This window comes from Phoxinus phoxinus, assembly GCF_949152265.1.
Source record: "Phoxinus phoxinus genome assembly, chromosome: 2".
Lineage (NCBI taxonomy): Eukaryota > Metazoa > Chordata > Actinopteri > Cypriniformes > Leuciscidae > Phoxinus > Phoxinus phoxinus.
The window spans coordinates 4,737,302-4,751,300 of NC_136877.1; the positions used below are offsets into that span (position 1 = coordinate 4,737,302).

Here is a 13,999-nt window from a genome sequence, read left to right on the forward strand (position 1 = left end):
TTTCTGAAATACATAAAAGTTACCTCTGATAACAGATCACTTTAAATTTTTAATGATTTTCTGTAAAGCTGCTTGTGTATTGTGAAAATCGCTATACAAATAAATGTGAATTTAATTGAATTTGTAAAATCAATTTCATATAAAAAACATTAAGAAATATGTTAAAACAAGACCAGGAAAAGGGAAACAAGTTAAGGCAGAAAAGAAGGCTTTTTAAACGTGTGACTCATAAACACATACAAACACATGTTCCAGGAAATTCCAGGAAGAATATCGACCGATCCAGTTTCCGCGTCTTACCGCGCACAGCGCGCGCAGGGTTCAATCCATCCGGATCTTTCTCCTGGATTTCATGGCGCTTCCTCCTCCTGCCCTTTAGTTACATTGTATCCCCCTTACTGAAAGGAGCGAGGGATCTGGGACTCAACTCAAGGGGAAAAATGAATGAATATACGTGAAAATGGACGTGCCGAGATGTTGGATTTATCGTCTTGGAGTTTCAGAAAGACGTATTTGAAGAAAGCTGTGAGATTTCGATCCTGCGATGCCAGTTTCAGGGCAGTGTTTGCATTTCTGAACGGGATCTTTAGGAGTGTGATGGCTGCTGGCCTTCCTTTTCTCTAGTTGCTGGATGTGTTGGGAAGTGCTCTGCTTTGGGATCATTTCAGGAATTCCGTGCGCAAATCCAGAGGCCTTTCCACCTTCCTCTATGGAATGTACATAAGTATTCTCTGGATAGGGGTTCGCGTGTGGGGTAAGTGACGCTGGGATTAATGCATTTCTTTTGTGTGTGTGTGTGTGTGTGTGTGTGTGTGTGTGTGTGTGTGTGTGGGTAGGGGGTGGTGTTTTATTGGTGCAGATGGAGACTGGAGGTGCTTTAGCCCGTTAGCTTAGCTCGGTTGTCATGGCTCACACATGCTTTGACCATCTTAGAGAGTCATTTCCTTAAGAGCAACGCGACGCGGACCAATGCGCTCGAACGGCGCGTTAGGTGCGGCGAGTCGAACAACGAGTCCCAGTTTACTCGATTACGAGCACAAATAAACGGGTTGCTAGTCCATAAACACCCCGACAGTGCTTAAAACGCCCGTGGTTTGTTTATGCTGGAGTTGCAGTTCTCTGTGGAAGAGCTCGAGTCTGTTATGATTATGAATGTCAAAGGATGTGTGCGAGTATCAGAATATTCGCGGTGAATCACTGCTCAAACACACTCCAGATAACACAACCTTCAACAGTCACACGTCTTCAGAGCAGTCCTTACACACTAACAAAAGGTGCCATGTTATTACCATGGCTTTTAGACATGGTATCATGATTATATCATGTTTTTTTGGACGCGAACCATGATAGTATCGAGTGGTATTCTTTCAAGTATATTCGATTACAATGTAATTTACATGGTATGTCAGTACTGTGTTATTAACATTTAATGCCATATTTCTATCTTATCTGCTTGTTTGATTTCCCCACTGTTATAAATAATCGTACCATTTCTATAAGTTGTACCAGTGTTGATTGAGTAGAGGCCAAATCCAAATATTAGCTTTATGATGTGGATTATTAGCTCTTCAACTAATCTTACACTCATTCTAGTTTTCACGGGCTATTTATAATTGGATATAGGCCTATGTCAAAATCTTTAATGTAAATTGATTTTTTTGTTGCAGGCTATAGGGAAACATGTTACATTTTCTCCTTTTCATTTAATAATAGTCTTTATTTTGGCTCTGAACGCTAACAAAAAAAGGTGTTAGTGTTTGTTTTCCTGACATTTTGTGCCATTTTCTGATCGTTGCAGATGTAGGTACCACATTAACACCATGGTATTCTTTGACATACCTTGTCCATGTAAATATGTGTTAATATAATCTAGATGTATTCAGTCCATGGTACTGCACTAGCTAGGGTGCACCTAGCTATAGTGCACTGTTCAGTATGTGTGAGAAAGGAACTGAAATGCATTTGCCCTATTGTATTGTTTAAATAATTAGCACAGATATCAAGTAGCCAAATAAAGACAAGCAGGGAAACCATAATAAATAGCATTTGGAAATAATAATCGGCTTTCAGAAGAAACCCGAGACGTTATATGGTCTTAGAAAGAAGTGTTATAAAATGGGCTATTTGAAGAGACACCTGCTGACATCCTCAAGATAAGTTGAAGATGTGTGTTCAGAAAATCATTTCATGAGTCTGAACTTGGGTTTCACATTTTGTTTGCAATTTCCTTCTTTTGGAAACAAATTATGTTAATACAGTCAGTGAAGCACGATCATATGGCTCGTTTTTATTGGCCACTCATCATCATCTGCCTTTATTACTCTTAGGCTTTTGTCAGGTGCTTCTTATTCTATGGGTTCCCTGTTCCCATCATGGGATCATTTAATGGATTTAGTTTTAATTACCGGTAATTCATTTTGTCTTCATTCATTTGTTATTGTGATTCAATTTTATGAATGAAACGGCTCGTAAAAAAAATATTTGTCTCTAGAAAAAATTGGAATAACCTGTTAAACCTGCAATAATTTAAAACATTTCTCCTTGTATATCCCTCTATCCTCTCCTTTTTGGCATACAGGGTTCTTTAAAGTTGAGTCAAGAACCCTAGTGTTCTATTATAGAACTCCATTGAACCCGGAAGACTTATTTAGAAAGTGTTCCCTCAAGTTTTTTTCTAAAGGATTTTATAATAAATAATTAATTAAAAACAATGTCTGTGGTAGTGCTGCATGATTAAAGGATTAGTTCACCTCAAAAGGAAAATTTCCTGATAATTTTCTCACCCCAATGCCATCAAAGTATGTTCATGTCTTTCTTTCTCCAGTGGAAAAGAAATAAAAAATTTAGGAAAACATTTTAGGATTGTTCTCCACACAATGGATTTAAACCGCAACCAAATGTTGAAGTCCAAATCAATGCAGTTTCAAACGGCTCTGCACGCTCCCAGTCGAGAAATAGGGTCTTATCTAGTGAAACGATCGGTCATTTTCTAAAAAAATAAAATAAATTATATACAATTGTTTGTGTAGTGCTGGTCTGCGATGCCAGGCATTACATAATCACGTTGAAAAGGTTATTTGTATAAGTTATTTGTCTGTTTACTCCGGTTTAAAAAGGTAGAGAAGGGTGAAAAAATCGTTTAATTTTCTCTTCTAACTTCAAAATCATCCGACATCTTTGTTTTAATTGATTTTTTTTCCCCGTTACCTTTCCAACGTGATGACGTAATGCGTAGTGCATCGCAGAGACGGTACAAGACGGGCATTTGTGGTTAAAAAGTATTTATATATATTTTATTTTTAGAAAATGGCCGATCGTTTGGCTAGATAAGACCCTTATTTCTCGACTGGGATCGTGTCGAGACTTTAAAGCTGCATTGAGACGGACATTTGAAACTTCTTTGAACATTGGGATAGATGGTTGCCATTGAAGTTCATTCTGTGTAGAAAATCCTGGAATGTTTTCATCAAAAACCTTAATTTCTTTTCGACTGAAGAAAGAAAGACATGGACATCTTGGATGACATCGGGGTGAGTAAATTATCAGGAATTTTTTATTTTGAGGTGAGCTAATCCTTTAATCGTTAAAACTAAGATGGCAATCTCATTCGCAAATGACAACGATTCGCCTGTCTAAGAATCAAATCACACGGGAACATTCAAACCTGCGTTGTGCCGCCGCTGACCCAGAGAGAGCAAATGTCACGTATAGGCATGAAACTGCACAGTTTTGTTATTTATGTGTTACAAATATTCATATCGCAGAAGAATTCGGATAAAAGTTTATAGTTCGGATGTCACACTGATATCTACGGTAGTGATCAAAATAGAGTAAAGTACTTGACGCTTCAAATAAAGATTATATCATTTCATCGTTACACCAGTAGGTGGCGACAAGTGACCGTTAAAAATGTATTGGACATTGAATTCATCGTTCAAGAGATGCGTTCAAAAACGCTGATTCGTCCAGTAATGAAACAAGTGAAGTGTTTATGAGTGCGAGTCATTGAATTGTTCATTTAACCTGATTAAAAATAAATAATAATTAATCAGATTAAACATTTTAAATAGACTGTTGCAATTCACGTGTGTTCAAAGCCTCTAGTAAATTAGGTCTGCATGTTATTTAGTTTAGTTGTCTGTTCAGAATCGTAGGAGAATAGTGATCTCTGTTTGAAACGGAAAAATCATGATTCTCAATTTATCCAGAGTCTGTGTTAAACAAACATAAGTTGACGATACTTGGATGTTTAATTCTACAACATAAAATTACACACACACCCGTATCAAAAATGTGAATTTTGAAGCTGTTTATTAAAAAAAAGTTTCTAATGTAACTTGATAAGAACGTTTGGGGTGTGAGTGTGTGTAATTTACGCTGTGGAACAAAACATCCAAGTATCGTCAAATTATGTTTAACACCGAGCTTATTTTACTCAAAACCCCATATCTCAAGGGAACCATTGACTGCAGCACTATTAGATGCTATTGGTAACACTATATGTCCCAAAAAATTGCAAGATTATGAATGGTGGCTTGACAGTTGACACCAAATACGGGCAAATATGTGACATTTTCTATCATCTGCTTTCAATACGATTGGCTTTTGTCAGTAATAACGTTGTAGAGCACTCGTGTGGAGATGAGTTGGCAGGCAGCCGGAGGGCGAATCTATTTCCTGTATCTCACACACACATTTCTTTCTCTCTTTTAGCTGTTGAGTTTTGTCTGCAGGCCAGAGCTCGACGTTTACTCTCCTTACACTAGAAAACTTTCGCTCCGCTTTGGTCTAGACCGATGTTTTTGTCCAGTGTTTTTCAGCCCATACAGCTTTGATATTGAACGTTCCCTGATCCCGTGTCAGGATAGTCCGGGGAAATCAATCGGTCCGAGCCGCTGGAATAGAGATGCATTGCTGGAGCTCTCTCTGTAATGTTTGTGAATGCTTAGAAAGATCCATACTCTCATTATGAATTTACAGTTGTCACTGCTCAAGCTATGCACATCATTCAGTTCAGCGCTCGATGTTTATTGCACGTTACAAGTGATTGTGCTTTATCTTTCTAATGCAGATGAATGTTATTCTCGATCTGCTTTTCAAGCCGTGTTACTTTGTGGCGTCAATAGGGCTGATTATTTTATATTTATTATATTTAGGACTGCATAACGATTAATCGCAACTAATCGTTTGCATAATAAAAGTTTTTGTTTACATCATATATGTTTGTGTACTGTGTAAAATAATTATGTATTTATAAATACACACATGCATGTGTATATATATTAAAAAGATATTTACATGTTTATATAAATTTTTATATTTAAATATAATTTATATTATATATAATTATAAATATATTACTTAATATATAAATAGATTTTTTTCTTAAAATTATACATGCATGTTTGTGTATTTATATATACGTAATTATTATACACAGTACACAAACATATATGATGTAAACAAAAACTTTTATTGCAAATTAATCGCGAATTAGTTGCGATTAATCGGTATGCAGCCCTAATTATATTGACAATGACAATGTAAACATTGTGATGATTTTATTGTTTATTTGGCATTAAGTTTGCTAAAGACAGCATGTCTCGTTTCATTAATATGAGATTATTCAATCAGTTATTCAACGATTAATCGCGATTAATCGCATCCAAAGTAAACGTTTGTTTACATAATATGTGTGTGTACTGTGTATAATTATTTTGTATATATAAATACACACACATGCATGTATATATTTAAGAAAAATGTGTTATTTATATATAAAATATTTCTATTTTTATATAATATAAAATATATAAAAATATATATGCAGTACATAAATGCAAATATCTCTCAAATATATACATGCATGTGTGTGTATTTATACAAAATAATTATACACAGTACACACACATATATTATGTAAACACAAACTTTTATTCTGGATGCGATTAATCGGTTCACAGCCCTACAATTAATCAATTCCACTTAACGGTTATGTTTCCAAACACAGATTCAACAATTCATTACCGTTACCAGAAATGTTCTTCGAGCGTCATTTTAGATGCTTAAAATGTTTTAGTGAAATATACCTATTTATCATTATATTATTATATTGGTGAACATAAAAAGAAATGATCAGATATCGTTCTTCCCTTCGTACATTGAGTGAGAAACTGTGAAAAGCATCTGAGATCTTGAATTTAGCCTCTTAAATGTACTTGGCAACACCAGCTCTTTGCTCAATATAATAGTTCTCGTTTTACTGCAGAGAAATATCAAGATGCATATCAAACGTTTTCAAAAGGCTGAAAAATATTGGGATTCATGATCCCAAAACACTCATTCGATAAATGGCATGTTTAAAAAGCGGCGGATTGAATGAGCTGTACGTCTCCTGGACTTGTAAAGGGATCAAACATGAACACACGCACACACACACACACACACAGGTTAGCTGCAGATGTTACACACTGATTTGACCTCTTTGACTGTTTGTTCCAGCAGAACATCTGCAGTCTTTAGACGTAAGAATGACCATCTGGGGTCTCGATCAATACGAGGTTTTGCGTCGTGTTCTTGTTGGGCTATCGGCATTTACAGGGCATAGTTACTGGGAATGCAAAGGCTCAGTTGTGTTGGAAAACTAATCTATATTTAAATGGCAACACCATTATCATCCTAACTTAAAATCCTATCCTATCTGTTTAATCATAGTAACCATGTTAATTTCACTTAGAAAAGAGGATTTAGGAAGTTTCTGTGAGACTAGACTCAAAAAGCTTTTATGATTTAGTGTGAATATGGTCTCTATTCAGGACACAACTAAAAACTGTTTCAAATTTGTACTTGCCCTGCTAAAGTTTTCACTTGCCCCACCACACATTTAAAAAAAAAAAAAAATTGTTTACCCATAACCTTAATATAAGTATGTGACACCAAAAACTACTTGCCTAAATCATATACATTTCAAATAATGAGTAAGCTGTCTTTTCAGGTAGTGAAAATGAATAATCAAATATATAATAGCACTGCATAGTTTTCACTGTATAAATTAAATGTTGATTAAACTTTATTAAAGTGAATCAGTCCAGAGCAGTGAGTGATTTATCTTTATCTTTTGTTGTTTGATGAACATTACGACACAGACGGAAGCAGGAATATTAGGCTACTGTCACTTTAAGAATGAATGCACATGTCCAATATACTGACACACATGCATTTTGTTTCTCAAATGTTTGTTCACTTAAAGCAATAGTAAAGAAATTTTTTTTTACCTTAAAATAACGTTTACAAAACCGTATCAGTGGTTCATCAAGTCATAACGGTGAACGGCACTTCTGTCTCCCTATATCTGCTGTAACCACACTATGTAAGATTACCAGACCGGGTCACGTTTCTGTAGTTCAAATGAGACATAAGAAAACTACAAATGTGACTTGCTTTACGTCAAGCGTTACAATAGTCATTATTTAGTTTTTCTGATGTCGCAATACATCATACTTTCATAAAGTTTTGTCTGTGGACGTCGTTCATTCCAGAGCCGGCGCTGGATAAACAGTGTGTGTGTGTGTGTGCGACCGTAGGCTAAATTATTTACGACAGCGGTAATGGACAATTCCGCTTCCAACCTGTAGGGGGACAGAAGAGGAAAAGTTCTTTAGTGTTGCTTTAAGATATAGCCTAACATATGTTTACTAGGATATTAGTCGAGACCAGCGAGTTTGACGTTTCTCATGTGAATATGTCCGTTCAAGCACAAGAAGATGTACAGTTTTCTTTTTAAATATGTCTTTTGGCTAATTTTAGACATTAAGCATTGTATTAATCATTTATTTATTTATTAAATAAACTAAAAATTCGATATATGTTTTATAACAACAAAGTATAAAAATGTTTTCCTGTTAACAAACTTATAAGAAGTATAATATATAAGCACAATATTTTTAAAGGAATGAAATAAACACTGCGGTAACACTTTATTTTACAGTGTCCTTGTTACATATGTTATATGTACTTACCATAGTAATAATAACAGTAAATTATGCATATTTAACTAAACCTCAACCAAATCCTAACCCTACCCTAATCCTATAGTAAGTACATGTAGTTGCTTAATATTACTCAGTACTTAAATGTATAATTACACTGTAACACTGACACATTAAAATAAAGTGTAACCAACACTTCATATACATTTTATTTGAGGATTGACCATTGAAATAAAACCTCATTATTGTAAGTTTGTGTTTGGAAATGGATCTACTCAGCCGAGGTGGGAAGTAAAGCATTGATTCGTGCGAGACGCTTGATTAGGGCATTAGTGTCTGAAATGATATCGCTCACATTCAATGCCACTATTTGACTTTTGTGATGATCAGAGACTTGTGAAAACTTATATGGAAGTAAATGAAAGGCTAATATAAGCTCCAGCTTAATGAACAAAGCCCTCCGCTCGCTGAACTGATCTGCAGTTAAGCTCGGTGAAGCATTTCAAATATGGATAGAGTAACATGAGTTAATCAGACGCTCACAGATCCAGCGTGAGCGGGTTAGGACGTTTGCAGTGTGCAGCTCTGAGCTCACTGGCACTGCAGGACCAACGCTGCAGACTTGAGTGTTAATTATTTACGCTGTCAGAGGTCAAAGTGCACGCTCCTTTGACTTGTGTTGGCTTATTTGGCCGTACCCTGGCTAAGCAGAGATGACCTGAGTTAAAGAATGGCTGCTTTAATTACACATCAAACATCAGGCTCTGAAAGCAGCCGGATCTCAGCAGACACATGTTCTTAACCAAAACTTTGGCACATAATGTAGGTCAAAATGCTCACAATTTCACAGATCTGGTTTCTATTTAGAAGTGAATGTCTTTGCAAAAATGTTGCCATTGTTATCTAAACTTTGCTCATTGTTCAGTGTAACACTGTATTAATCTTGTTTGCAAGATATATACTTTTAACAACTGAAGTCAAGTGATAATATATTTTTGAACGGCCTATGCAGATATCTAAAGAGCAGAGTTGCCATACGCAACATAAAACTGTTTATTATCTGTTTTTATGACTGTTGGCAGATTTTGGATCTGGTAAAAGAAGTAAATTTCACTCAACTATATTTGGCCCTGTTTACATCTGGTATAAAGATGCGTTTTGGTCGTTTGGATCACAAGTGGACGACACTAAATACAGGTGTAAATGAGTCTAAGATGTTTCGAGTTTGACCTTTCGACCTCTTCTAGAGCTTGTTGAAAACTCATTCGACCGGATTGCTTTCGTAGTGTAAACGCTCATGTGATCAAATGTGTTCAAACGGCCACAAAACACCGTCTTCTCTTTATTAACATTATGGGAAGAGCTCTGGCCAGACGGGATTTAAACTGTCGGCTGAAGACTCAAGTTTGGTTTAAAGATGATAAACGTATCAAACACAATGTTCTCTCATCATTCCTGATCTCTAACACACACTCACAGCGTTCGGCTGGTCTTGCGGCTTCAGAGCAGAAACTAAAACTGATGCTCTCCGTGTGTTTTTCCATCGTCTCCTGTCGCGTTCATATATAAATTGTGTAAGCTTATTTTTTCCATTAGATTGAAAGATCTGATAAATCTCAAACATTGACTCACACACAGAGAAATCAGGACAGAAGTGTTGCAAAGTGGACAAGAGATGGATTCAAACATTGGGTGTAAGCGGCTGTAAAATGACCAAATATTGATTAATTGAATGAATTATTAATTGTCCTGTCCAATCTCTTCCACTAGACTAATGAATAATTTTTTTTGAATTTTAATTTTTTGTGTAAAAAGTTAACCATCATCACAATCGCCAAATCATCATCCATTTTGATGTCCGTGAAGCTTGTACAGTCTAAAAAATGCTGGGTGGTTTCAACACAATTTTGGGTAAAATATGGACAAACCCAAACGTTGGGTTAAAAATGCAATTGAAAAATTTAACCCAATGGCTGGGTTTGTCCATATTTTACCCAAAATTGGGTTGAAACAACCCAGCATTTAGTGTATAACTTTATGTATATTTACTAACTGCACTTGTATCTGGATTAATAGTAGTACAAACTAGTAAAATGTTCTTCTTTCTAGACTCTTATGCAAGTGTTTCCTTTGTTTTAGCATCGCTGGCTGAATCGTCAAATGCCACAGTTGCAGAAATTATTGAATAAGTTATGGACTGTTGGTTGCACTTAGTTTAACAGTTCATGCATTTACAGTGAACGGTGTAAAAAAGGGTAACTACATGGTAGGGCTGTTGCAATTAATCGTAATTGATTTTTGATTTTGGCTTCCAACGTTTATGAAAACATAATCAAGTTAAACTATTATTTACCACTGACACATAAACAGTGCATTCCTCACTGCGCCGAACAAACATCCAAATCAGCCGAATAAGTGAGTGTTGTAAAGTATAGTCCACTGTTGCTAAACTACGGGACATGTTTGTTTGATATTAAACGTGTTATTAAAAGCGCATTAAGCCGCTAAAGAGACGCGGTTCCCCAGGAGGCTTTCTGTGGTTTCATAAGCAAAGAATACTGTGCACTTCGCCTAATCGGTTAAATAACACACACAAATGTTAAAATTGCATTTTAGGAAGTATCCTCATAAACACAGTTGATTACGTCTTAAGTGAATGTAAACAGTTGAGAAAGAAAATGTGTGTGTGTGTGTAACAGTATGTTGGATCTGTGCATTAGCTCCTAAAGTGACAGTAACCTAATATTATATCATTAATGTTCATCAAACAACAATAAACAAAGATGCAATCACTCACTGCTCTTGAATGAATAACTTTTGTAGCTTTGATAAGGATTAATCTATATTTAATGTATACAGTGAAGACTATGCAGTGTTTTTACATTTACATTCAGTTTCTGTTGTGGGCTATTAGCTATATTTCTGTCCATTTAGTTTAATTTGTTTATTTCTTATTGTATTGCTGACTGTTTACATGTCTTCTGTAACCTTTTACTTAGCTACATTAGTTAACCTAGTAGTATTAGTTTTAGCTGAAGTAGCCTATCGATAATTGTGAAATTTTAGTGATATTGAAAATCACTCGTATAATGAAACAAGACTTCATATCGCCCACCAATAGTCGTGTTAAATAATCGTGATTTCAATATTGACCAAAATGATCTTGATTGTTTTTTGCCATAATCGAGCAGCCCATAGTGGACTTAACATGGTCTGAGGTTAGGATTATGGTTAGTATTATTACTATAATAAGTACTTAGTATAGCCTATACATGCATAACAGAACTGTAAAATAAAGTGCTACTGAAATTTGAGTCCAATGCGATGAGATAAAAATGTGTACCTGAAAATAATGACATGAAAACATGCCTTTCTGTTGAGTTTCTCAAATGAACATGTCAAAGATTGACTGCATCTGTTTGGGACACTATAACTCTCCTGCTTTTTAAAGTTATTGCTCGTGTTTTGTGTATTTGCTCTTGTGTGGTAAGCCACGTCCTTATTTAGTGCTGCGTATATTCATCCCTTACCGTTTCATTTTCAGAGTACAATTTCAAGACAGATAATCCCTCTTTGTATGTCTCTCCTCTAGGGCAAAATGTGGGCGACTGGGAAGTTGACATCAATACGTTGAGGCCACTGTTCTCCTTCTCCCCACACCCTGGCAGTCTGAGGAATCAGACGTTACTGTGACAAACCTGGGCCGCTGGCACTAAAATGTCCCTAAGTGGTGGCACTGCAGGCGGGAAAGGTGTGGACTCGAATGCGGTGGACACTTACGACAGCGGTGATGAGTGGGATATCGGGGTTGGAAATCTGATTATCGACCTTGACGCTGACCTAGAGAAGGACAAACTCGAGATGTCTGGCACCAAGGACGGTGGGGGAATGGCAGCTCCACCTAGCGCAGTAGCGGCTCTGCCAGACAATATCAAGTTCGTTAGCCCAGTTAGCGCCCCTCAGGGCAAAGAGAGCAAATCCAAATCCAAACGCAACAAAAATTCAAAAGACAATAGCAGCAAATCTCCAGCTGCAGATGGAGCAAAAAAGGAGCATCCGGGACGGACCCAAGGGGAGGTTGCTGGTGCGACGGGTAGTTCAGGCGGCGGCAACTCCGCTACGGGCAAAGGCGCCGAGAAGGGCGCCAAGGCCTCACGCGGTGTGCCGAACAGCAAAAAGGAAAAGGAAGTATCGAGTGGGAAAAACAAGAAAGAAAAAAGCGAAAGCGCACCAGTTGCAGTCGTGGCAATTGAGAAGGAGATAGTTGCGAACGCTCAGGCGTTTGGAAGCGCACGCATCGCGCCCTTTGACAATACGCAGAACGCAGACATTGCTGTGACCGAGCAACTTGGGAATAACGCTCTGGAAACTGTTGGAATTGTCTCTCCGTTAGCTATTAAATCCGAGCCGGAGGAGCTTGACGGGGAATGCAGAGTTCTGAAGAAGATGAAAAATGAAAAGGTAAGCGCGGATGGCCCGCTTGTGTATTTGAGCAGCTACTGCATATTGTGTTATTGATAACTTGATAATGATCTAATCCTGAATGCAAGTGAGGTGTTTCCTCCTGGGTTTGGCATTGTGTGTGTGCTTTTTGATTGCAACTTTTTGATCAGGACCAGATTCGAACATGCATTACCCAAATAAGGTAATCGTGGTGTTTCAACCGTTAGGTCTCGGATCTGGCATTTAAAAATATATGATCACAGTGTGTATAAAAACATATTCAAGCAATATTTACAGTATTATGCTAACATTATTACATTGCAAATTTGTTTGTCTTGTTTTTCCCCCCTGTCGTTCCGGTCTTTGAATAGAGGGAAGTTTAGGACTGGTTTGGCTGTTAATCGCAGGAGCCAAAGATGTGTTTGGGGGGGGAGGGGAGGAAAAACGCTCAGACGCCTCGAACCCACTGGTCTAAACTTGCTGTGGGGGAAGGGTTGGAAGAAGGTCATTTATCTGCGTGCATACAAGCTTTTAATCTGAACAGAACAGCTTCTGTGCTTCTGGGGATCATTAAAATTAGGAAGGAAATTCCAATTAAAGCTTCAAATCCAGATTGAGATCTTACGCAGATCAGTGATCCCAGTGTTTGTTTGTCACTTTTACATTGGCCCTTTTATCTGTGGAAGAAACTGTGGCTTCCACTGTGTTAACTTAATCATGTAACCTTTCGCAAGTACATGCCGTTCGACTAAAAGAACAAATGCGGATTGTCATAATCATTGCAGGATTATGTTTGCTACTGTTGTTGCGTAGATTTGCCAACATTGAAATTCCAGTCACCATGAAGAAGAGCGTAGCATGTGTCTCCTGGAGATTTTAACGTCACTCCCTAAGCTTTTTTTGTCTTTTCAGTAGCATGGTGTGACAAAATAAATCTGTGGTAGATTAGGTAGGTAACCATATTTTCAGATATTGATATTGATTTCAGATACAGATATTCATATGATGACCCAAATGTTGTAAATCAAAGCCAAATCCTGTACTCTCCCAGATTTCCATAGTGGAAAACTCAGTACAAAAGAGATGTTTGCTTCCCGGTTGATTGTTCACATGACTTGGTTCTCGGGTAGAGTAGATATTATGCAATTAAAAGATTCCACACTTGAAGTAAGAATGCAGAGATTTGTGCAAAAGTTTGTTGTTGTTTTTTTGCCAAAAAAAAGTGCAAAAAAATTTATGAATTTTTTTGTATATTTTAATTTTTTTTTTTTATGTAAAAAAAAAATGCAGTTTATGTTGTGACAGTTAATTGTGCATTGGTATTTAATGTAAATTGAATTATTGTAGGCCAATTTTTCCAAGAAGAGATGCATTTCATATGTCTATACGTTCAATATATTTGATAAACTATTGACTGATTAATAGATGATCTGCTTTTTCCCCTCCTTTGTTTTTGCTGTGTAAAATCAAACTGGTTGACCTCTACATTTTAGTATTGGTGATAGTTTTGGATGGTGCAACACTGTTTTTTTAATAGCGTTTACAATAATTTTAGCTTGTAATGCAGC

The 13,999-nt window shown here is 36.7% G+C and overlaps 1 protein-coding gene across 3 annotated transcripts in view; it reads left to right on the plus strand.

Annotated features, from left to right (window-relative positions):
* The first annotated feature begins 261 nt into the window (after positions 1 to 261).
* The window catches only part of znf609b (zinc finger protein 609b), a 56,762-nt gene continuing 43,024 nt past the window's right edge, over positions 262 to 13,999 (plus strand). For 2 of the 3 annotated variants that reach the window (XM_079598616.1, XM_079598617.1), the window contains exons 1-2: positions 262 to 754; positions 11,581 to 12,449. In XM_079598616.1, coding sequence (XP_079454742.1) covers positions 11,706 to 12,449 — 744 coding nt within the window. In that variant the 5' untranslated portion in view covers positions 262 to 754; positions 11,581 to 11,705. The remainder of the gene's footprint in view (positions 755 to 11,580; positions 12,450 to 13,999) is intronic. The other variant, XM_079598615.1, reaches the window with a different exon arrangement.